A 25070-nucleotide genomic window follows, 5' to 3' on the forward strand; every position below is an offset into this window, starting at 1 on the left:
ACATTAATTTATAATAGCTAATGTTTTTTTTTCATTCAATTCATAATTTTATTTATTTATTTTTTCCCCCAAAGCCCCAGTAGATAGTTGTGTGTCATAGCTGCACATCCTTCTAGTTGCTGCACGTGGGACGCGGCCTCAGCATGGCCGGAGAAGCATTGCATCGGTGCGCGCCCGGGATCCGAACCTGGGCCGCCAGCAGCGGAGCGTGCGCACTTAACCGCTAAGCCACAGGGCCGACCCTATAATAGCTAATGTTAATAGATTTTTAAATTTCCCCAATGGTCCCAATAATATCTTTCCTAGGTTCAAGTACTGCATTTGGTTATTATGTCTCTTTAGTGACTTTTAATCTAGAACTGTCCTCGTGTCCTCTTTGGTTTCCCTTTATGAAGAGTCCAGGTCACCAGGCTTGAGAATGCCCCACATTCTGGGTTTGTTGGATTGTTTCCTCATGATTAGCCAGGTTAAACATTTTTGGAAGGAAAGTACAGAGGTGATGTTTGCGTACTTCTGATTGTACACGATGACAGTTTGTACCATCAGGCTTTGATCACTTGGCTAAAAGGCGGTGTCAGCCGGATGGCTGCATTGTAAAGGTGCATGGGCTTCCCTTGTGATACTGGGTAATGTGCAGGAGCAAACTGTGAAACTGTGAGGCCCCACATAACAATCCTGCTCCCCAACCACCTTTCCCTCAGTGATCTTTACAGTCATTGCTGATCACTGCCTGAATCAATGATTACATTGGGAATTGCAGAATACTGCTTTTCTCATTATGTAATTTCTTCCATATTTACCAGGCGGCGTTGTCTTGTAAAGAAGAGCTTTCTTCCCCTCCCTTTTAATAATCCTTACCATCCTCATTCTGTACGATGATCAAATAGTCCCAAATTTGGCCAGCAGGTACCCCTTCAAGCTGGCTCCAGTGTCTTTCTCTACACAAACCTTAAAAATATTGCTTTTCCTTTCTAATTGGCAAGGAAATACACATTCACTGCAGAGTATTTTGAAACAGAAAACTGCAAAAAATATATTCCTCTATCTAAAAAATAATTAACATTCTGATCTTCTTTTCAGGAGATAGAGAAAGAGGTAGGTGGGTAGACAGAATTTCTCTTTTTTTCATTTGATTTTTTGTTACCTAAAAACAGAAACACAATGTAGAGCATACCAACTTTTCACTAAACTTATTTCCATAGCAATTATTTCCCACCTCGTGAAATATTATTCTGTAACATAATTCTTTTTTTGTGTGTGCGTGGTGAGGAAGATTGTCCCTGAGCTAACATCTGTTGCCAATCTTCCTCTTTTTTTTGCTGAGGAAGACTGGCTCTGAGCTAACATCTGTGCCCATCTTCCTCTATTTTGTATGTGGGATGCCGCCACAGCATGGCTTGATGAGCTGTGCATGGGTCCACGCCCGGGATTTGAAACCGCAAACCCTGGGCCACCAAAGTGGAGCACACGAACTTAACCACTATGACACCGGGCCAGCCCCCTTATTCTCTAACACTATTTTTAATGATTATGACACAGTTTTAGGCATTTAGTTTGTTGGGGACAAACTAAATTGATTACCAGCAAGATTAAATATTTTTTGTTATGTGTGCTGGTCATTTAGAGATATTCTTTTGTCAGGTGCATTTTCGTGTCCTTTGTCTGACTGTTAATAAAACCTCCTTATTGGGAGGTTTATCTCTTTCTTATTAAATATGAAAATTTCTTGAGTACATCAATTACTTTTTAATTTTGTTTATAATAAACTCTAACATAAAAGTGTAAATTTTTAGAAATTTTTCTAGTCACATGTTTTTATTCTACTTTCTGCCTTTGATGATACATTTACAAGTCTTTCCCACCCCAAGGTTATGTAAACATTCATTTTTGTTCTATTACATTTTACTCCGAAATCCATCTAAAATTTTATTTTGTATATGGCATTGGTTAAGGATCTAACTTAATTCTTTTTTTTTCCATGTGGGAACCTGGTTCTCCCCAAACCATTGACTGAATAATTCGTCAATTCCTCATTGTTTTGAAATACTTTTTATTATATACTAAATAATAACAAATAATTAGGCCTGTTATTAGACTTTCTATTTTGTTCCATTAAGCTTGATGTATAAGTTCTTCATTATCTGCTTTTTCAATATTTTCTCATCTTATTGATTATATTCAGTAGTGGTGAATCTTTCCTTTATAAAATTTATACTTTTATTTTCTTATTTTGTTGGAGAGACATTTCTGAAAAATATCAAATAAAAGGATAGTCCCTTCTTGATGTCTTGGATTCTTCTCATGGTAGGCTAAAGTGGTTGTTCCAATAAATTTTCTTTTTTTTCAAGAGTGCTAAGCACTAATCCAAGAGCTTGGCATATATTATCTCTCCTTAACCTTTATAACAATTTTATAAAGTAAATAATGTTTTCTCTAGTTTTAGATAAAGAAACTAAGGGTTCAAGAGGTTAAATAACCGGCCCAGGTTTAGACGCTTGGATGTGGGATGCCAGAATTTCCTTCCCGGTCTATACAGAGTCAAAGGCACATGGGTCTTACACGCTTTGTGAGTTCTTGTGGATCTGAGAAAGCCCTTCTGTGGTCTTCATACATTAGCAAGTTGGCTGGATGAGAATTACTGGATTACAATCCTTCCCCACAGATGTTTATACTTCAGATTTGTTTCAGTTAGAAGTGGGTTCAATTGCATTTAACAGAAAACTCAGATAACAGTGGCTTTCTAAAAATTTATATACATATATATCATGTGTGAAAAATCCAGAGGTAGAATCCAAGGCTGTATTACATGGACCCAGGTCAACATGAACCCAGGTGTCCACCATCTTTCTTTTTTTCTTTTTCCCTCCCATGTATACATTAAATCTGTGTCTGCCATCTTTTTTAGCGCTTGGCTTCCATTCATTCATTCTTCCGTCCTGCGCCTCCTGGTGGACAGAGGGCGCCACTGCAGCTCCAGCTTTCGTATTTATATTCGACACAGCAGAAAGAGGCAAGGGAGACTCGAAACGTAGTTGTAAGGTTGGCACATTGCCATACCTAACACAAAGGAACTAAGGAAGTATGAGTAGTTAATTAACACCTTTTGCAACAATCTTACCGGTATATGTCTAGGTATTGAATTTATTTTTTATCACTTTCAAGTCTTCAACTCAGAAATATGTTCTATGATGTCTGTAATTGTTGCTTTGGTTATGTTTATTCTGGTTTTATTCAGTTATATTTATTCTCACATTTGTCTTCTACGTTACTGTTTGATTTCCTGCATTGTGATTCTGCTCATCTCTATCTTTAATGGACTTTAAAATTCCAACATTTACTTTAGATTCTTTTTAAAAAATATATCTCATTTAGCTCCTTTAGAATTTGTTTCTGCTTCTTAGCCAACTCCTTTCATATGTAGACTCCTTATTATCATTTTTCTTTTATCATAGAATTTTTGAGGAAAAAAATTGTAAATATATAGAGAGGCAAAAAAATTTTCTTTATATGTATATATCAAACACCTGTATACCCACCACCTGGAGCTGATAATTGTTAACATTTTCGCATATTTGTTTTGTTGGCTTAAAATTCAACCAACCCCCCACCTTAACTCCGGCATTCCCAAACACCTTTACTCTACTTCTCTTTTCCCTTTTCCACAGCACTCATCACCTTCTAACATAACATACAATCTCCTTAAAGTTTACATCCGTTGGACATTGAGGGTATTATGCAAAGTGAAATAAGTCAGAGGGAGAAGGTCAAATACCATATGATCTCACTCATTAAGTAGTAGATAATAACAACAAACAAACACATAGAGACAGAGATTGGATTGGTGGTTACCAGAGGGGAAAGGGGGAGGGAGGAGGGTGAAAGGGATAATTCAGCACATGTGTGTGGTGATAGGTTGTAATTAGTATCTGGGTGGTGAACATGATGTAATCTATGCAGAAATAGAAGTATAATGATGTACACCTGAAATTTATACAATGTTATAAACCAATGTTACTGCAATAAACAAAAAATGGTCAAAAACGAATCTTTTGAGATGACATGCCTACCCAGACTAGGGAAACTAAAGAAAAAATAAACAAGTGGGACTTTATCAGATTAAAGAGCTTCTATAAGACAAACGAAACCAGAATCAAGATGAACAGACAACCCACCAGCTGGGAGAGAATATTTGCAAAACATACATCTGACAAGGGGTTGATCTCCATAATATATAAAGAACTCACACAACTGAACAACAAAAAAACAAACAACCTGATCAAAAAATGGGCAGAGGAAATGAACAGACACTTCTCCAAAGAAGATATACAGATGGCCAATAGGCACATGAAAAGATGTTCAACATCACTAATCATCAGGGAAATGCAAATCAAAACAACACTAAGATATCACCTCACGCCCATTAGAATGGCTATAATCACCAAGACAAAAAACAACAAGTGTTGGAGAGGATGTGGAGAAACAGGAACCCTCATACACAGCTGGTGGGAATGCAAACTCATGCAGCCTCTATGGAAAACGGTATGGAGATTCCTCAAAGAATTAAAAATAGAGATACCCTATAATCCAGCTATCCCACTACTGGGCATCTATCCAACGAACCTGAAATCAACAATCCAAAGAGGCTTATGCACCCCTATGTTCATTGCAGCATTATTCACTATAGCCAAGAAGTGGAAGCAACCCAAGCGTCCCTTGACTGACAATTGGATCAAGAAGATATGGTACATATATACAATGGAATACTATTCAGCCATAAAAAAAGACAAAATTGTCCCATTTGCAACAACATGGATGCGCCTGGAGGGTATTATGTTAAGTGAAGTAAGCCAGAAAGAGAAAGACAAACACTGTATGATCTCACTCATATGTGGAATATAAACCAACACATGGACAGAGAAAACTGTATTGTGGTTGCCAGGGGCAATGGGGGTGGGGGGCGGGCACAAGGGGTGAAGGGAGACATATATATGGTGATGGACAAACAAAAATGTACAACCCAAAATTTCACAGTTAAAAACTATTAAAACATCAATAAAATAAATTAATTAAAAAAAAAAGGTTTACAGCCATTTCTCTCCCTCTGGCATATAAGGTCCATGAGAGCAGGATCTCTTGTTTTGTTCTCTGATGACTCCCAAGTACCTAGAACACTGTCTAAAACAAAGTAGGCATTCAATAAATATTGTTGAATGAATAAATGAAGGAAAATTATATATTTTAGATCTATTCATGTTGATATATAGACTCAGTCCATTCCTTTTAAATGCTATGTAGTTCTCCATTATCAGTACAATAATAAACATACCTAACATTTATTAAGTGCTTATTGTGCTCCAAGCACTATTATAATGGCTTCACATCTCTCATATAATGCTCAAATACACCTCTGAGACAAGTACTGTTAGTAATCCCCATGTTACAGATGAAGAAATTAAGACCAGTGAGTGGGCACAACATCAACATACAGAAACCAGTTGCATTTCCGTACACTAACAACAAAACATCTGAAAAAGAAATAAAGAAAACAATCCCATTCACAATTGCATTCAAAACAATAAAATACTTAGGAATAAATTCAACCAAGGAAGTGAAAGATCTGTACACTGAAAACTACAAGACTTTGATGAAAGAAATTGAAGAAGACACAAAAATGGAAAGATATTCCATGTTCATGGATTGGGAGAATTAATATTGTTAAAATGTCCATATTACCCAAAGCCCTCTACAGATTCAATGCAATCCCTACCAAAATTCCAATGGCATTTCACAGAAATAGAAAAAACAATCCTAAAATTTATACAGAACCACAAAAGACCCTGAAAAAAGCCAAAGTAATCCTGAGAAAGAAGATCAAAGCTGGAGGCATCACACTTCCTAATTTCAAACAATAGTACAAAGTTATAGAAACCAAAACAGTATGGTACTAGCATAAAAAAAGGTACTAGCATAGAAATATACCAATGGAACACAATCAAGAGCCCAGAAATAAACCCTCATATATACAGTCAACTAATATTTGACAAGAGAGCCAAGAATACTGAGTGGGGAAAAGATAGTTTCTTCAATAAATGGTGTTGGGAAAACCAGATAACCACATGCAGAAGAATGAAAATGGATCCCTCATCTTACACCACTCACAAAAATTAACTCAAAATGGATAAAAACTTAAACATAAGACCTGAAACCATAAACCCCTAGAAGAAAACAGGGAAAAAGCTCCTTGACATTGGTCTTGGCAACGATATTTTGGGATATGACATGAAAAGCAAAGGCAACAAAAGCAAAAATTAACAAGTGGGACTACATCAAACCAAAAAGCTCTCGCACAGCAAAAGAAACAACAAAATGAAACGGCAACCTACCAAATGGAAGAAAATATTTGCAAATTATATATCTAATAAGGGGTTAATATCTAAAATATATAAATAACTCATACAACTCAATAGCAAAATAACACAAAATAGCCCAATTAAAAAATGGGCAGAAGAGCTGAATAGACATTTTTGCAAAGAAGATATATAAACAGCAAACAGGTACATGAAAAGATGCTCGATATCACTAATCAGCAGGAAAATGCAAACCAAAACCACAATGAGATATCTCCTCACACCTGTTAGAATGGCTATCATCAAAAAGACAAGCGAAAACAAGTATTAATGGGGCTGTGGAGAAAAGGGAACTCTTGTGCACTGTTGGTGGGAATGTAAATTGGTGCAACCACTATGGAAAACAGTATGGCGGTTCCTCAAAAAATTAAAAATAGTGACATCAGCATCATGGTGGAGTGAGCTTTCCCGTGAAGTCTTCCCCCGATAAGATACAACAAAAGGAATAGTCACAGACCAACAACGGAATCCCCGACAGTGAAAAGCAAGATCGGAAAGATCCACACTGCTGCACATCTGAGAGTGGAAAGTGCTGGGCCCCCGGAGCAAGGAGAACTCCTCTCCTGCACCATCAGATCAGCAATCCTGGTCTGCGCGGCTCCCAGAGAGGGGGCAGGGGCGGCCCTCAGCGGGGAAACCATAGCTCTTCGGGCTCTCTCAGCCAGTGGGAAACTCCCACACAGAGGACTCAGAAGAGCAAGCCACAGGGCTACCATCAACATCTGAGCACCCCAGAGAGTGGATAAGGAGGGGCGAAGAGAAGCCCCCCATGCCAGGGACCCAGAGGGCAAAAGAGAGAGCCTCCCACCCCCCCACAAACCAGACCCTGCAGCTCAGCCGACCAGACCAGACCAAGCGATCTGACCTGCAGATTACAGCGGAAAAAACGCAGCAGAGCGCAGGGGGCTTATATTACACAGCCCTTTACCACCACACAGTGGCGGCGGGTGGAAATTGCAAACCAGAGATTTCCAGGATGAGGAAAAACAAAGCCAACACAAGGACCACAATGCAAAGATACATGAAATCACCAGACCAGAAGGAAAATGACCAGCACCCAGAAACCAACCCTGAAGACACAGAAATCCATAATCTAAATGACAGAGATTTCAAAATAGCTATCATAAAAACACTCAACAAAATACGAGACAACACAGACAAACAATTCAATGAGATTAGGAGTTTATTCACAAAAGAGATTGAAATCATAAAGAAAAACCAATCAGTGCTGATGGAGATGAAGAACATAATGGAGGAGATAAAGGAGAATCTGGAATCTTTAAAGAACAGAGCTGACAATATGGAGGAAAGAATTAGCATTTTAGAGGATAGGAATATAGATATGCTCCAGATGGAAGAGGAGAGAGAACTAAGACTAAAAAGAAATGAAGAAAGTCTCTGAGAAATATCTGACTCTATTAGGAAATGTAACATAAGAATTATAGGTATTCCTGAGGGAGAAGAGAGGGAAAGAGTAACAGAGAGCCTATTCAAGGAAATAATAGCTGAGAATTTCCCAAATCTGGGGAAGGAGCAGGAAATACCAGTAAGCGAAGCCAACAGGTCACCTAAATATATCAACAGGCAAAGGCCCTCTCCAAGACACCTAGTGGTAAGGCTAGCCAGAGTCAATGACAAAGAAACAATATTAAGGGCAGCTAGACAAAAACAAAAAATAACATACAAAGGAACTCCCGGGGCCAGCCCCGTGGCTTAGCGGTTAAGTGCGCGCGCTCCGCTGCTGGCGGCCCGGGTTCGGAGCCCAGGTGCGCACCAACGCACCGCTTCTCCAGCCATGCTGAGGCCACATCCCACATACAGCAACTGGAAGGACGTGCAGCTATGACATACAACTATCTACTGGGGCTTTGGGGGGGAAAAAAAATAAATAAATAAAATCTTAAAAAAAAAAAAGGAACTCCCATCAGGCTCTCAGCGGATTTCTCAACAGAAACTTTACAGGCTAGGAGAGACTGGAATGATATATTCAAAATACTGAAAGACAAAAACTTTCAGCCAAGAATACTCTATCCAGCAAAAATATCCTTCAAATATGATGGAGAAATAGTAACTCTCCCAGATAAACAAAAGCTAAGGGAGTTCATGGCCACGAGACCCCCCACTACAAGAAATACTCAAGAAGGCCCTCAGCCCTGAAAAAAAGAAGAGAAAGGGAATACAAAGCTTGGAGCAAGGAGAAAAATAGGTAGATAAACTCAGAAAAATAGTAGATCTTTACCGGAATAGGTTAGCAACCACTTAAATACTAAAATCAAAGATCAAAGGAAGGAATTCACCAAACATAAATTTAACCTCATCACTGTAAACACACAGCCACAACACAAGATAGAATAAGGTATAACAAGAACGACTTAGAAGGGGAAGAGGAAAGTGATTGAATTGACTTAGTATAAGGAAATAGAGGGCCATTAGATAATGGAATATCTCATACACAAAATTTTTTACACAAACTTCAAGGTAACCACTAAACAAATAATCAAAACAAAACCACATATGATAAACAAAGAGAAAACTAGAAGAGTCATAAGACAGAACAACCAAACTGAATTGGCAGTCCAAAACAAATGGGATAAGAAACAAGGGAAACGCAAAAAAAACAGAAAATAAGTGACAAAACAGCAACATTAAGCCCTCATATATCAATAATTACCCTAAATGTAAATAGATTGAACTCTCCAATCAAAAGATACAGAGTGGCAAGATGGATTAAAAAGCAAGACCCAACAATATGCTGCCTCCAGGAAACACATCTTAGCTCTAAAGACAAGCACAGGCTCAGAGTGAAAGGATGGAAGACAATACTTCAAGCTAATGGCAAACAGAAGAAAGCAGGTGTTGCCATACTCATATCAGACAAAGTAGACTTCAAGATAAAACAGGTTAAAAAAGACAAAGAAGGGAAATATATAATGATAAAAGGGACACTCCACCAAGAAGACATATCACTTATAAATATATATGCACCCAACATAGGAGCACCAATGTACATAAAGCAACTATTAACAAACCTAAAAGGAAACATTAACAACAACACAATAATAGTAGGGGATCTTAATACCCCACTTACATCAATGGATAGATCATCCAGACAAAAAGTCAATAAAGAGGACCTATACAATGAGAACTACAAGACATTATTGAAAGAAATCAATGATGACATAAAGAAATGGAAAGATATCCCATACACGTGGATTGGAAGAATAAACATAGTTAAAATGTCTATATTACCTAAAGCAATCTACAGATTCAATGCAATCCCAATCAGAATCCCAATGACATTCTTCACAGAAGTAGAAAAAAGAATACTAAAATTTATATGGGGCAACAAAAGACCCCGAATAGCTAAAGAAATCCTAAGAAAAAACAACAAAGCAGCCCTGACTTCAAAACATACTACAAAGCAATAGTAATCAAAACATCATGGTACTGGTACAAAAACAGACACACAGATCAATGGAACAGAATTGAAAGCCCAGAAATAAAACCACACATATACAGACAGCTAATTTTCGACAAAGGTGCTAAGAACATACAATGGAGAAAGGAAAGTCTCTTCAATAAGTGGTGTTGGGAAAACTGGACAGCCACATGCAAAAGAATGAAAGTGGACCATCTGCTATCGCCATTCACAAAAATTAACTCAAAATGGATCAAAGACCTGAAGGTGAGACTTGAAACTATAAAACTCATAGAAGAAAATATAGGCAACACACTATTTGACATTGGTTATAAAGGAATCTTTTCAGATGACATGCCTACTCAGACTAGGGAAACTAAAGAAAAAATAAACAAGTGGGACTTTATCAGATTAAAGAGCTTCTATAAGACAAACGAAACCAGAATCAAGATGAACAGACAACCCACCAGCTGGGAGAGAATATTTGCAAAACACACATCTGACAAGGGGTTGATCTCCATAATATATAAAGAACTCACACAACTGAACAACAAAAAAACAAACAACCTGATCAAAAAATGGGCAGAGGAAATGAACAGACACTTCTCCAAAGAAGATATACAGATGGCCAATAGGCACATGAAAAGATGTTCAACATCACTAATCATCAGGGAAATGCAAATCAAAACAACACTAAGATACCACCTCACGCCCATTAGAATGGCTATAATCACCAAGACAAAAAACAACAAGTGTTGGAGAGGATGTGGAGAAACAGGAACCCTCATACACAGCTGGTGGGAATGCAAACTCATGCAGCCTCTATGGAAAACGGTATGGAGATTCCTCAAAGAATTAAAAATAGAGATGCCCTATGACCCAGCCATCTCATTACTGGGAATCTATCCAATGAACCTGAAATCAACAATCCAAAGAGGCTTATGCACCCCTATGTTCATTGCAGCACTATTCACCATAGCCAAGAAGTGGAAGCAACCTAAGTGTCCCTTGACTGATGACTGGATTAAGAAAATGTGGTATATATATACAATGGAATACTACTCAGCCATAAAAAAAGACAAAATTGTCCCATTTGCAACAACATGGATGGGCCTGGAGGGTATTATGTTAAGTGAAATAAGCCAGAAAGAGAAAGACAAACACGGTATGATCTCACTCATATGTGGAATATAAACCAACACATGGACAGAGAAAACTGTACTGTGGTTACCAGGGGCAGTGCGGGTGGGGGGTGGAGGGTAGGGGGTGGGCACAAGGGGTGAAGGGAGTCATACATATGGTGATGGACAAACAAAAATGCACAACCCAAAATTTCACAATGTTAAAAACCATTAAAACATCAATAAAAAAAAAAGTCAATAAAGAAATAGTAGACTTAAATGAAAAACTGGACGAGATGGACCTAGTAGACATATACAGAGCACTCCATCCAAAAACAGCTGACTACACATTCTTCTCAAGTGCGCATGGAACATTCTCAAGGCTAGACCATGTGTTGTGAAACAAAGCAAGCCTCAATAAATTTAAGAAGATTGAAATCATAACAAGCATCTTTTCAGACCATAATGCTATGAAACTGGAAATGAACCATGAGAAAAAACTGGGAAAGTGACAAAAATGTGGAGATTAAACAACATGCTACTGAGCAACCAATGGATCATTGATGAAATTAAGGAGAAATCAAAAACTATCTGGAAACAAACGAAAATGAAAATATGCCATACCAAACCATGAGATGCAGCAAAAGCAGTCCTAGAAGGAAACTCATAGCGATACAAGCCCACCTTAATAAACAAGAAAAAGCCCAAATAAGCAACCTTAAATTACACCTAACAGAACTAGAAAAAGAACAAACAGAGCCCAAAGTCAGCAGAAAGAGAGAAATAATAAAATTCAGAGCAGAAATAAATGAAATTGAGACCAAAAAAACAGTAGAAAGGATTAATGAAACAAAGAGTTGGTTCTTTGAGAAGATAAACAAAATTGACAAACCCTTAGCCAGGCTTACTAAGAAAAAAAGAGAAAAGGCTCAAGTACATAAAATTAGAAATGAAAGAGGAGAAATTACAACGGATACCACAGAAATACAGAGGATTATAAGAGAATACTATGAGAAATTATATGCCAACAAATTGGACAATCTAGAAGAAATGGATAAATTCTAGACTCATACAACCTCCCAAAACTGAACCAAGAAGAAATGGAGAATCTGAATAGACCAATCACAAGTAAAGAGATTGAAACAGTAATCAAAAACCTCCCAAAAAATAAAAGTCCAGGACCAGATGGCTTCTCTGGTGAATTTTACCAAACATTCAAAGAAGATTTAATACCCATCCTTCTCCAACTATTCCAAAAAATAGAGGAAGATGGAACACTTCCTAAATCATTCTACGAGGCCAACATCACCCTGATACCAAAGCCAGACAAAGACAATACAAAGAAAGAAAATTACAGGCCAATATCGCTGAGGAACATAGATGCAAAAATCCTCAACAGAATATTGGCAAACTGAATACAGCAATACATTAAAAACATCATACACCATGATCAAGTGGGATTTACATCAGGGATGCTGTGATGGTTCAACATCCATAAATCAATCAACGTGATACATCACATCAACAAAACAAAGAAGAAAAACCACATGGTCACCTCAATAGATGCAGAGAAGGCATTTGACAAGATACAACATCCATTTATGATAAAAACTCTCAACAAAATGGGAATAGAAGGAAAGTACCTCAATATAATAAAGGCTATTTATGACAAACCCACAGCCAATATCATACTCAACGGGGAAAGACTGAAAGCCATTCCTCTGAGAACAGGAATGAGGCAGGGCTGCCCACTCTCACCACTCCTGTTCAACATAGTACTGGAGGTTTTAGCCAGAGCAATTAGGCAAGAAAAAGGAATAAAAGGAATCCAAACAGGTAACGAAGAAGTGAAACTCTCACTATTTGCAGATGACATGATTTTATATGTAGGAAACCCTAAAGAATCCATTGGAACACTATTAGAAATAATCAACAACTACAGCAAAGTTGCAGGGTACAAAATCAACTTAAAAAATCAGTTGCATTTCTGTATGCTAATAATGAACTAACAGAAAGAGAGCTCAAAAAGATAATACCATTACAATTGCATCAAAAAGAATAAAATACCTAGGAATAAATCTTACCAAGGAGGTGAATGACCTATACAATGAGAACTACAAGACATTATTGAAAGAAATCAATGATGACATAAAGAAATGGAAAGATATCCCATACACGTGGATTGGAAGAATAAACATAGTTAAAATGTCTATATTACCTAAAGCAATCTACAGATTCAATGCAATTCCAATCAGAATCCCAATGACATTCTTCACAGAAGTAGAAAAAAGAATACTAAAATTTATATGGGGCAACAAAAGACCCCGAATAGCTAAAGAAATCCTAAGAAAAAACAACAAAGCAGCCCTGACTTCAAAACATACTACAAAGCAATAGTAATCAAAACATCATGGTACTGGTACAAAAACAGACACACAGATCAATGGAACAGAATTGAAAGCCCAGAAATAAAACCACACATATACAGACAGCTAATTTTCGACAAAGGTGCTAAGAACATACAACGGAGAAAGGAAAGTCTCTTCAATAAGTGGTGTTGGGAAAACTGGACAGCCACATGCAAAAGAATGAAAGTGGACCATCTGCTATCGCCATTCACAAAAATTAACTCAAAATGGATCAAAGACCTGAAGTTGAGACCTGAAACTATAAAACTCATAGAAGAAAATATAGGCAACACACTATTTGACATTGGTCATAAAGGAATCTTTTCGGATGACATGCCTACTCAGACTAGGGAAACTAAAGAAAAAATAAACAAGTGGGACTTTATCAGATTAAAGAGCTTCTATAAGACAAACGAAACCAGAATCAAGATGAACAGACAACCCACCAGCTGGGAGAGAATATTTGCAAAACATACATCTGACAAGGGGTTGATCTCCATAATATATACAGAACTCACACAACTGAACAACAAAAAAACAAACAACTCGATCAAAAAATGGGCAGAGGAAATGAACAGACACTTCTCCAAAGAAGGTATACAGATGGCCAATAGGCACATGAAAAGATGTTCAACATCACTAATCATCAGGGAAATGCAAATCAAAACAACACTAAGATATCACCTCACGCCCATTAGAATGGCTATAATCACCAAGACGAAAAACAAGTGTTGGAGAGGATGTGGAGAAACAGGAACCCTCATATACAGCTGGTGGGAATGCAAACTCATGCAGCCTCTATGGAAAACGGTATGGAGATTCCTCAAAGAATTAAAAATAGAGATGCCCTATGACCCAGCCATCCCACTACTGGGAATCTATCCAACGAACCTGAAATCAACAATCCAAAGAGGCTTATGCACTTCTATGTTCACTGCAGCATTATTCACCATAGCCAAGAAGTGGAAGCAACCTAAGTGTCCCTCGACTGATGACTGGATTAAGAAAATGTGGTATAGGGCCAGCCCGGTGGCTTAGCGGTTAAGTGCACGCGCTCCGCTGCTGGCGGCCCGGGTTCGGATCCCGGGCATGCACCGATGCACCGCTTCTCCGGCCATGCTGAGGCCACGTCCCACATACAGCAACTAGAAGGATGTGCAGCTATGACATACAACTATCTGCTGGGGCTTTGGGGGAAAAAATAAATAAATAAAATCTTTAAAAAAAAAAAAAGAAAATGTGGTATATATATACAATGGAATACTACTCAGCGATAAAAAAAGACAAAATCATCCCATTTGCAACAACATGGATGGGCCTGGAGGGTATTATGTTAAGTGAAGTAAGCCAGAAGGAGAAAGACAAACACTGTATGATCTCACTCATACGTGGAATATAAACCAACAGAGGGACAGACAAATCAGTATTGTGATTACCAGGGGCAATGGGGGTGGGCACAAGTGGTGAAGGGAGTCATATATATGGTAATGGACAAACAAAAATGTACAACCCAAAATTTCACAATGTTAAAAACTATTAAAACATCAATAAAAAAAATATTGCATAATGAAAAATAAAAAATATTACATAATAAGGAAACAAAAGTGAAAGCAGAGTTATTGCAGTATTCCAGGTGAGAAATGATGGTATATTAGAAAAAGAATAGTAATAATAACAATAATCATAATAATAGAATTTACCAAAATGGGTCTGTAATTAAATACTATATATATACACACATATTTTTAAAGCATATTCATGGGTACTGAAGTCAGCAAACATCTTTACAAAATGACTACAGGGCCGGCCCCGTGGCTTATCGGTTAAGTGCGCGCGCTCTGCTACTGGTGGCCCGGGTTGGGATCCCGGGCGCGCACCAACGCACTGCTTCTCCGGCCATGCTGAGGTCGCGTCCCACATACAGCAACTATGACATACAACTATCTACTGGGGCTTTGGGGAAAGAAAGGAGGAAAATTGGCAATAGATGTTAGCTCAGAGCCAGTCTTCCTCAGCAAAAAGAGGAGGATTAGCATGGATGTTAGCTCAGGGCTGATCTTCCTCACCAAAAAAAAAAAAGTTACTACGTTTCCACCCTGGAAATAAACAAGAGTACTGGATGTTACAAAGTATTTTCTTTAATTTTTATGGTTGTAAGAATATGTAATCTGTAGCAATAAACCAAGATTAAACAAAAAAACAATTAAAAATAGAATTACTCTATGATCCACCAATCCCACTTCTGGTTACATATCCAAAGGTAATGAAAACAGAATCTCAGAGTTATCTGCACACCCATACTCATAGCAGCATTATTTACAATAGCCAAGATATGGAAACAGCTTAAGTGTCCGTCAACAGATGAATGGATAAAGAAGATGTAGTATATAAAGTATATATATTACATATACATACACACTATGGACTATTATTCAGCCATGAGAAAAAAGAAAATCCTGCCATTTGCAACAACGTGGGCATTATGCTAAGTGAAATAAATCAGACAGAGAAAGACAAATACATATGATCTCACTTACACGTGGAATCTAAAAAAGTTGAACTCATGGAAACAGAGAGTAGAGGAATAAATTTAACGAAGGAAGAGAGTAAAGCGAGTAGAGACAGTAGAGCGGTGGTTACCAGGGGCTGAGGGGTGGGGGAATTGGGGAGATGTTGGTCAAAGGGTACAAACTTCCAATTATAAGATTAATAAGGTCTGGAGATCTAATGTACACCATGATAATTATAGTTAATACTGTATTATATACTTGAAAGTTGCTGAGAGAATAGATCTTAAATGTTCTCACCACAAAAAAGAAATGGTAATTATGTGACACAATAGGGGTGTTAGCTAACACTATAGTGATAATCATTTTGCAATAGATAAGTATATCAAATCAACACATTGTACACCTAAAACTTACACAGTGTTATATGGCAATTATATCTCAATAAAGCTGGAGGGGAAAAAAAGACCAGTGAGTGGTACAGATAAATTAAAACCTAGGCTTCTGGCCCCAGAGCTACACACTAAACCACCATGCTTGAGTGCTATAAAATAAACAAACCACCTTTTCTCTAGTGATGTTGAGGTTGTTTGCAGTTCTCCCTCTCATGAACAAGTTTCAATGAACGTCACTGTGCACGCTCATCTCCTTGTGCATACATGGAATGTCTCCTGAGGGTATATACTGCAAGCAGAATAGCTATGGAATCCTTTCTCATTTGTTTTTTGAAAGAACAGAGCAGAGCAGATGCTGTTTAAAATTTCCTTCCTTCCTTCAGAAAGATTTTTTTTCTCTGATGGAATATATGCTTCATGAAGGTGGGGATCTTTGTCTCTTTTGTTCACTGCTCTATTCCAAGCATTTAGAAGAATGTCAGGCACATGAGAGACACTGAATAAATATCTGGTGAACATATGAATGGTTCTTGAATGTTAGGCTCTGTTCCCTTAATTATGCAAATTCTTTCCATAGGGCCCCAAACCGTGCGAGGAGAATTTCTATCTACTCATCTTGGTACATTGAGAATTGTACCCAAACCTCGCACTTACACCCTTAAGGGGACTGGGAGAGAGGATTCTTCTTGGAGCCCAGCACCTCCTCTGGATGTTATTGCAATTCCCCTAGAGGACTTGAAACTGGGAGGTAGGAAACAGTTTCCACAACCCAACAACCCTCAGGAGAATGGGGAAGGAGCGACAGCTGTAAGTCTTGGGACAGTCTCCCCTGAGGCCTGGTGTGGCCTGACCTTCTTGGTGCTCTAACCACCAGACCAAGGCTGAGCCCTGTTCTTGGAGAGAAGGACCTCAACCATCGCCAGCCCCATGGATACCACCAAGCCACAGTGGCTAAGGAGACTCCAGTGAAGAGCTCCAGTCTGTCCTATGCTCACTCTTGCCCTTACCCCTCCTGCCTCCAAAGTAGGGCATGTTTATGAGATCCAAAACCCGACTCCTATGGAGCCCTCAGTGCCAGTGTAGTCCCACTTCACTCTGTTTAGCAGAAATTCCTTTTAGTATCTTGCATGTGAATAGCACACTTCCGTATAATCTAGCAGTGGTTCAGGTTTCCCCCGCGTTTGTGTTCTGTTGGTCAATTCAGCCATGCTCAGAATAGCAGAGCCAGAAGCACACTGACCTCAGTATTCACTTGTTTTTAGCTGTTTTCCCAAAATGTCATAAATCAGTTACAGACAACAGAACAGTGGCCGTACAGGAAAACTGTCACTTTGGGCTCTTTTTGACTGCCGCTTGAATGGGAAAGCAGCTGCATCTTTAATCCTTTTAGTATAATTACTGGGTGAAGGAGATGGCACATCAAACATTTTCATGTGTAAAACAAGCATGGTTTTCTTGTGCACTGAATTGAAGAGAACTTTGGGGCGAGTGGCTCTATTCTTTTTTTTGTTTTCTCTCGTCCATTCTCTACCGCCCATTCATTCTTTTATATTTCTCTGTATGTGAATAATCTCCTTTTTGGTTTTGTTCTTTACTCAAGACCCATGCTGACATCTGAGCTGCCAACTCTTAGGAAGCTTCTGGCATTAACAAATCCATCAAATACTTAGTGATCTAGGCCTACTATGTGCCAGGCCTTCTGAGGAGCTGAAGAAAACAAAGTTCCTGATCTCATGGAGCTCACATCACATCTCAGGAAGATTAGCTTCTAGTGAAAGAAATAGATAATAAGCAAATAAGTAAGTCAACGGCAGGTGGTGCTAATACAAGGAAGAAAAGGAAGTCCAATCACAGGGCAAAGAACGTCAGAGAGACGCTGCTTTAGACAGCAGAGAGACCCCTCTCAGACCCTTTTCTTTGGCATATCCTTAAAAGTGAAAAGGAACGTTGAAATATCCCAGCTATACAATCATGCTTCAACAGGATTCCCTAACCACTGTGAAGAGCAGGTGTCGGTGTTTGTCCATGAGCATCCCTGGTGAGACCACTTTGTGTATCATGAAATCCAGAGTCTCAGAATCAAATGCATGATCCTCTGATCCTAACATCCTCATTTGTAAAATAAAAACAGCTCTATCTTAGGGTTACTGTAAAGATCCAATAAGCCAGCATACATAATGTGCCAGGCATACAGTCAGCACTCAGTATATGTGGGCTTTCTTTTCTTTCTCCATGTCTACCTTCCCCTTTCCCAGACTCTTAACCTTGATAAAAACAGAGAGCCTTCTCCCCAAGCCACATACATGATGCAATAGAGATCCTTATGAAGGAACAATTAGAAATTAGACTAATTTTTCTTTATCATACTATTTCCTCAATCCATACAGCCTAGATATCTTTAGATAACTTGTAGTGAAAATAAAGAATTTCTTATTGGGTTCCTCTAGAGTCTGAATGGGCCTAGAATGGTGCCATTATATAGAGAAGAGTTCACTGAAAAGCCACAAGGGAACTAAGGCCCCAAGTTGAGTTATAAACATCCTACCATGTGAGCACAGGAGGATGGACTTCACATACCCTTGGGAGTTGGATGTTGACTGCAACATCTCTCTCCAACACACTACAATCAAGATAAATATATGAATATTTATTAAAAATCTAAATCTCATCTCCTCCCATTGCCCCAAATGGTACCATGTTAATAAGAAAAATAAATACCCTGGTATTTTTTTTATAGCATAAGAAACATATCATCAACACTGACAAATAATAAAATGTAGCTTCCCTACCCTGACAGTTGAAATCCAGGTAAACTTAGCCCTCTTAATAGGGCCTTTAAGTGTTTGTTCATTACACAACAGATCAAAACCAATCTCACTACTCTTTCACCAGGTCACTCCCACTAGCCTCTTCCTTTGGTGTAGAAGAAAAAGCTCTGGACTAGAAATAAGGAGAATTCAACCCCATGACCTCGATCAAGATGTTTAACTTCTCAGAGCTTAGTGTCTTGGGCTTGGACTAGACGAACACTAAGGGAACTTCTTTTACATCTCCTGAGATTTTCCTATGAAAACACTCTTCCCCATTCATTTCTTCCTCGATTTCTACTGCCTCTCTAATCATAAGTCACACCTGCAATATTATATTGCCCCAATTCAGCAGGGTCTTCTTCCACTATCCCAAGGGCTCCAGGACTGCAATGGAGGTGAATTTCTTGTATAGTTGGGCAACCTTTCCAGTGATTATAAACACACACTGCACTGTAGATTCTTACTCTGTTAAACATGTATAGCATTTATAGTTTTCATTCACCCCAACCCCCAGAGAGAGCTTTGGCAAGGACTCTCAGCAGTAGAGAGAGGAGCTTTAGGACCCACCTTAAGAAAATCATTAACAATATAAAAAGCTAGTAGTTTCTCCAAGTAGACCTAAGTGAATCAAGATCTGACATGTCACCTGCCTGATACTCTATTTTCATACACACAGACTTGGAATACTGCAAACTCTCTATTTTGACCTTGCTTTTACTTATGAGAGCCCTGGCCTCAAAATAAAAACACTATGGTCCAGGTCTGCTGCCTAAGAGCACTGTGGAGCAGTATGCTTTGGAGTCTAACTACTCACTACTTAGCTAACCTAATTCACCCCCTCTTCTCACTGCTTCCCGTATTTCATTGGTTCTAAAATATACCTTTGTTCCCATCTCTGTCTTATCACTGCCTCACATCAGGAAAGCATCCTTTCACTTTCTTGGAAAGCTCTAATGCCAAGAAATAATGAAAAGGTATTTCTCTTGACGGAAAATTCCATGTTATCCAGAGATATGAATGAGAAAAGCAAGCAAGCATTCTCAGGCCTAACCAAATCTATGTTACAAACCATTTATGATGGTACCAAAAGGAACTAGAACATTGCAAATGATGTGACATACACCAGAGCGTGATTTCCAGACTTTGCTTTGACTGATATGTAAAGATTCAAAACAATTCCAGGGAACGGACATAAGAGGTTGACAACTTCTAATTTTTCAAATAAGGCCATTAAAAAAAAGGAAAGGGGCCGGCCCCATGGCTTAGTGGTTAACTGCGCGCGCTCTGCTGCTGGTGGCCCGGGTTTGGATCCCGGGTGCGCACCGACTCACCGCTTCTCCGGCCATGCTGAGGCCGCGTCCCACATACAGCAACTAGAAGGATGTGCAGCTATGACATACAACTGTCTACTGGGGCTTTGGGGGAAAATAAATAAATAAATAAAATTATTAAAAAAAAAAAAAAGGAAAGACTACCCTCTACTATTGCCATTTCATTTCAAAAGGACAATTTAGTGGTATATCCATGAAATGGACTATTATTCAGCCATAAAAAGTAACGGGGTTCTGACACATGCTACAACATGAGTGAACCTTGAAAACATTAAGCTAAGTGAAATCAGCCAGACACAAAAGGACAAATATTGTATGATTCCACTTACATGAGGTGTCTAGAATAGTCAAATACATAGAGGCAGACAGTAGATCAGAGGTTGCCATGGGCTGAGGGGAGAGGGGAATGGGGAGTTATTGCTTAATGGGTACAGAGTTTCTGTTTGGGGTGATAAAAAAATTTTTGAAATAGATAGTGGTGATGGTTGCACATTATGTAATTAATGACACTGAATTGTACACTTAAAAAATGATTAAAATGGCTCAAAAGTGGGGGACATTTTCTCTCTCTCTCACACACACACACACACACACACACACACACACAGTAGAAAGCATAGAGGTAAACAGATCATCCACAGATGCTTTCACTGAGGTAGGAGGAAAAGATAGGTGCAGATCCAGGTGAGTTTGTCACTTCAGCTGTGGAAAGAGATAGTTCTGGATCATCTGCTGAGAGTGAAAGGGTCTTGGGATTGGAATCTTATTTCTTCTATCAACTCTGTAATCCTTTGTCCAGCTTTTAATGTTCTCCATGATCCAGCCTTGGGTTTACCTAACCAACACATTCACTAATATGAACCATCCATGTCAGTCAAGCCATTCTCCTCACTAGCCTAAGAGAACTTCACCCAGCTCTTTCCCATCTCCATCTCCTTATTCATGTTGCTAATCCCTTCCCTTTGTTCAGCCACATCCTCCCCAAATTCAAGGCCAGTTCAAGAGCCATCTCCACATGGAAGAGATGCTCTCTTCCCTTATTAGCCTATCTTCCTAACGACCCTCAGAGACTCCCTGGCCTTGAACACCAACAGCATATAAGACGCTAGTCCCCATTCAACTTTACTCACCCATAGTAGTGTATTGATTATTATTTTCCATTTGTTAGTCTTGTATAGGCTCCTTCTCTTCATCCTATTTGGTATATACCTTACTAAGCAAGTACTAACAGTCTTATAAGTACTCAGTGAATACTGGCATTGTTGATTAGTGAATAATAATTAACAATAGTTGGTATTTATGTAGCCCACGCATTCCACAGTACTTTCACATACATAATCACAGGATCATTGTTTACCACAGTATCTTAAATCCTCACAACAAACTTATTAATGGAATATTAGCTCCATTTTAATGAAAAAGAACCTGAGGCAATGAAGAACCAAGTGACCTATGCTAGTTGGAATGCTAATTCATAATTAGGAAAATATTTAATAATTAAGTAATTAATAATAAGTAATTAAAATCAATTGCCTTATGGATTTAAAAAGTTTCCTAGTGTATGTCCAACTGAGAATAAACCTAGGAAAGCCTTTTTATATAGAAAACATATTTATTCAGTTATTTAATAAATGCTTTGTCACACAGCTTGAGTCTACCTAGTCAAGTTATTTAACAAAACTATTTTCAACTTTAACAAGTTATTTTCACCTTTAAAAAGTTAACGAGTAATACATATTTGTTGTAGAAAAATGAGAAAATAAGTCAGGGTGGAAAAGTCCATAATCCCACTATCTAAAGTCAACAACTATCAACAGATATCTATCTTTTCACACATTCGTCAATGAGTATATGTAGACCCCCTTTCTTTAACATAAAATGGGACTTTTGTGTATATATAGAGAGCTTTCTTAACAGGCTTCTTAACTTCACTGGGGGTGTGTGTGAATATATTTGCATGTCAAATACACATCTATGTTCCCATTAATGACTACATGACTTAAAGCCAACTCTCTATTTTTATGTGTTTAAGTTGGCTCACATTTTTTCTATCATAAAAAAACTGTGATGAACATTCCTCTATATCCATGCACTTGTCCAATTATTGCCTTACAACGAATTCCTGGAGTAGGACTTACAGGTCAACGGTAAGAATCTATTTTTGAAATGTTTTTAAAACGAAATAGAGGTGATAAAACAGATTTAGGGGGCACGCTAATTTTTTACTACTCTGATGTACTTAAAAAATTTTTAAACCAGACAAAACTCCAACTGTTGTTTTAATATGTCCAAAGAATTTAAATACATGGTTTCCACATTCCAGCCCCTTCAAACTATGAAAACATAGAGGTGAAAAGCACAGAAATCTAACATTGATTTGGAAGACAAGACATATCCTAATTTCAAAAACATTTTTATTATTTCTTTAATCAAATGAGAAATAAAAGTTAAGCAGAAAAAAGATGAACTTGCATCTGTAAAAATGATCTCCAATTTTTAAAGAAAAAAAATTTTATTTTTCTGATTCAAGAAATACATGTTCATTATAGAAAATTTAGAAAATACACAGCATAAAGAAAATATGAATTTCCCAGAATCCAACAATACATAAGATGGCCTTACAGTTTTACTATTTTCTACACATGTGTATTTTTTAACAATTTGCCATTCTCCTTCTCTCCTCCACCCGACCCCCTAAAAAAGTGGGGCAGGCGGCTCCTTGAGGGCCTTGGCCTGTGACATCCATGACACCATTTCATCCTACTACAGGCCTCCCTCCTTGATGAGCTGTGGCCTGTTTCCTTGCTTACTTCCCAGATTTCTATATAAATGCACAACCCACCCCAAAGCAGTGCCAAGGCTCCTCTGTGCCCAGAACTGCCAATGCCCAGCCTAACAGAAGAACTCACGAAGTTAACTTCCAGCTGCCTTCTTCACTTCAGAGCCAGCCTTCTCCCCAGGAACACCCTGAAGATTTATCTCAGCTGATCAACATCTTAGGCAGTAACTAATATCTCTTAAAATTTATACAGCACTTTAAAATTTAACAAGTTCTCTCACACACATATAATCTTCACAAGAGCCCTCTGAAGTACACAGAGCAGATATCCCCATTTTACAGGAAAGGAAACTGAGGTGCAGAGATGTTGAGTAAAGATCATACCTAGTGAGTGGCAGAGCTTGGATTTGAAGCCACAAATTGACTCCAAGATCAGAGCTCTTTACCTAGCCATTATTAACAAACCATTTTTAAGTCTAACAACTAGAAATTAAGAGCAAAAGGATCTTCAATAAATCATCTAATCTAATCCCTTCTTCGTATTCACATATAAGGAAAATAAGTCCCAGAAAAGCCAGGCAATCGCCCAAAGTCACCAGCTATTTCGTGACGAAGAGGATCTAAAGGCACAATCTTCAGACTCCCAGGCCAGTGCTCCCGTCAGTCGTCCCTAGAGAGATGTTCTTTAATAAGCTGGTCTCTCATCCGTTGTCTTCTCCTTAGCCAAATGTCAACCAGGAATTAAAATCCTAAAAGTGTAGAACGTTAGAGCCAGAAAGGACCGTCAAGACCACCCAGGCCAACCCACTTGCTTTACAGATGAGGAAATGTGAGGTCCAAATGGCTTCTGATGTCCAATTCTATGCACCTTCCACTAATCTTATTACTTCCCTTCTGAGTAGAGACAAAATCTAACCAAAGACGTTTACTTCCTTCTTTGACACACAGTGTGTGACAGGCCACAGATCAGCAAAGCGAAAGTGAAACTAAATAGGATTTGAATTCAGAAGATACTTGGTTGGTAACAGATGTACCCATCATGACTGTATCACAAAATAACCAAGTTCTGCTGGGTTCTAACCAGGCTCCCCCACTCTCCACCCTCCACCTCCCTTCCCAGAGAAGAGAGAAGGCCTACTGAAATGTGCATGTGTCTTAGGCAAGAGTACCAGTGGCCGTTTGGAAGTCACCCAGCCCTTTAATCTGTGACAATGTAGCAACGTTGTTTTGCTAAAGGCTTCTACTCTGCAAATCAGCCAGGAAGCCTAATTAAAACTGGCAGTACATCACCAGATCTTTCACAGTTCCTGACCCCCGAAGGACCCAGACCCTCCTCCCACAGTCTTTGTCTGTGTACCATCCAAATTAGCTCCTGAATGTGTGCTACCTTGATTCTTCTTTAGCAGCTAGATGGTTCTATGGCCGGCCTCATCTCTCTAATGAGATGGAAAGCTCTTTGAAGGGAAGGGACCGCTTCTATTGAACACATACGACATGCCAGACTCTGTGCTTGGCAAGGTAAGATATGGCCCCTACCTTCAAAAAACTTATAGAAGGATAAACAAAACCATGTGCAAAACCAAACGCAGTCACAGATGTGTAAACAGGAAGCCAAGGAGCTCAGAAGACGAGGCGGAGGGCAAGCCAGGCAGGCAAGCCAGGCAGGCGGGCCAGCGTCAGCAAAGGCACAGTTCACCGTTGCTGGAACATCGAGGGCAAGGCAGGGAGCGGTGGAAGTTGAGGCTGCAGCGGTGGGCCTAGCAAGGTGGCGGCAGGCAACGAGCCCGCGTAATTCGCGCCGACCTGGCACGGGGAGGGCCGCTTACGCAACTCGCGAGTACACGAATCTGGGCGCCCAGTGCGAGGCTCCGTCAATGACGGCCCGCGGCGGCCG

General features: G+C 38.9%; 2 protein-coding genes and 1 non-coding gene across 5 annotated transcripts in view; 1 reads left to right on the forward strand and 2 right to left on the reverse strand.

Moving 5' to 3' along the window:
* The window catches only part of BRCA2 (BRCA2 DNA repair associated), a 99416-nt gene extending 80766 nt beyond the window's left edge, over positions 1-18650 (forward strand). The window contains exon 27 of the mRNA XM_058547969.1: positions 16834-18650. Coding sequence (XP_058403952.1) covers positions 16834-16884 — 51 coding nt within the window. The 3' untranslated portion in view covers positions 16885-18650. The remainder of the gene's footprint in view (positions 1-16833) is intronic.
* Positions 1-25070, reverse strand: part of N4BP2L1 (NEDD4 binding protein 2 like 1) — a 36372-nt gene that overhangs the window by 10448 nt on the left and 854 nt on the right. The window lies entirely within an intron of this gene.
* On the reverse strand, positions 17517-17644 carry LOC131410423 (small nucleolar RNA SNORA16B/SNORA16A family). The gene has a single exon (XR_009221241.1). It is a non-coding gene; the product is annotated as a small nucleolar RNA SNORA16B/SNORA16A family (small nucleolar RNA).

Source organism: Diceros bicornis, chromosome 9 (genome assembly GCF_020826845.1).
Source record: "Diceros bicornis minor isolate mBicDic1 chromosome 9, mDicBic1.mat.cur, whole genome shotgun sequence".
Taxonomy (NCBI): domain Eukaryota; kingdom Metazoa; phylum Chordata; class Mammalia; order Perissodactyla; family Rhinocerotidae; genus Diceros; species Diceros bicornis.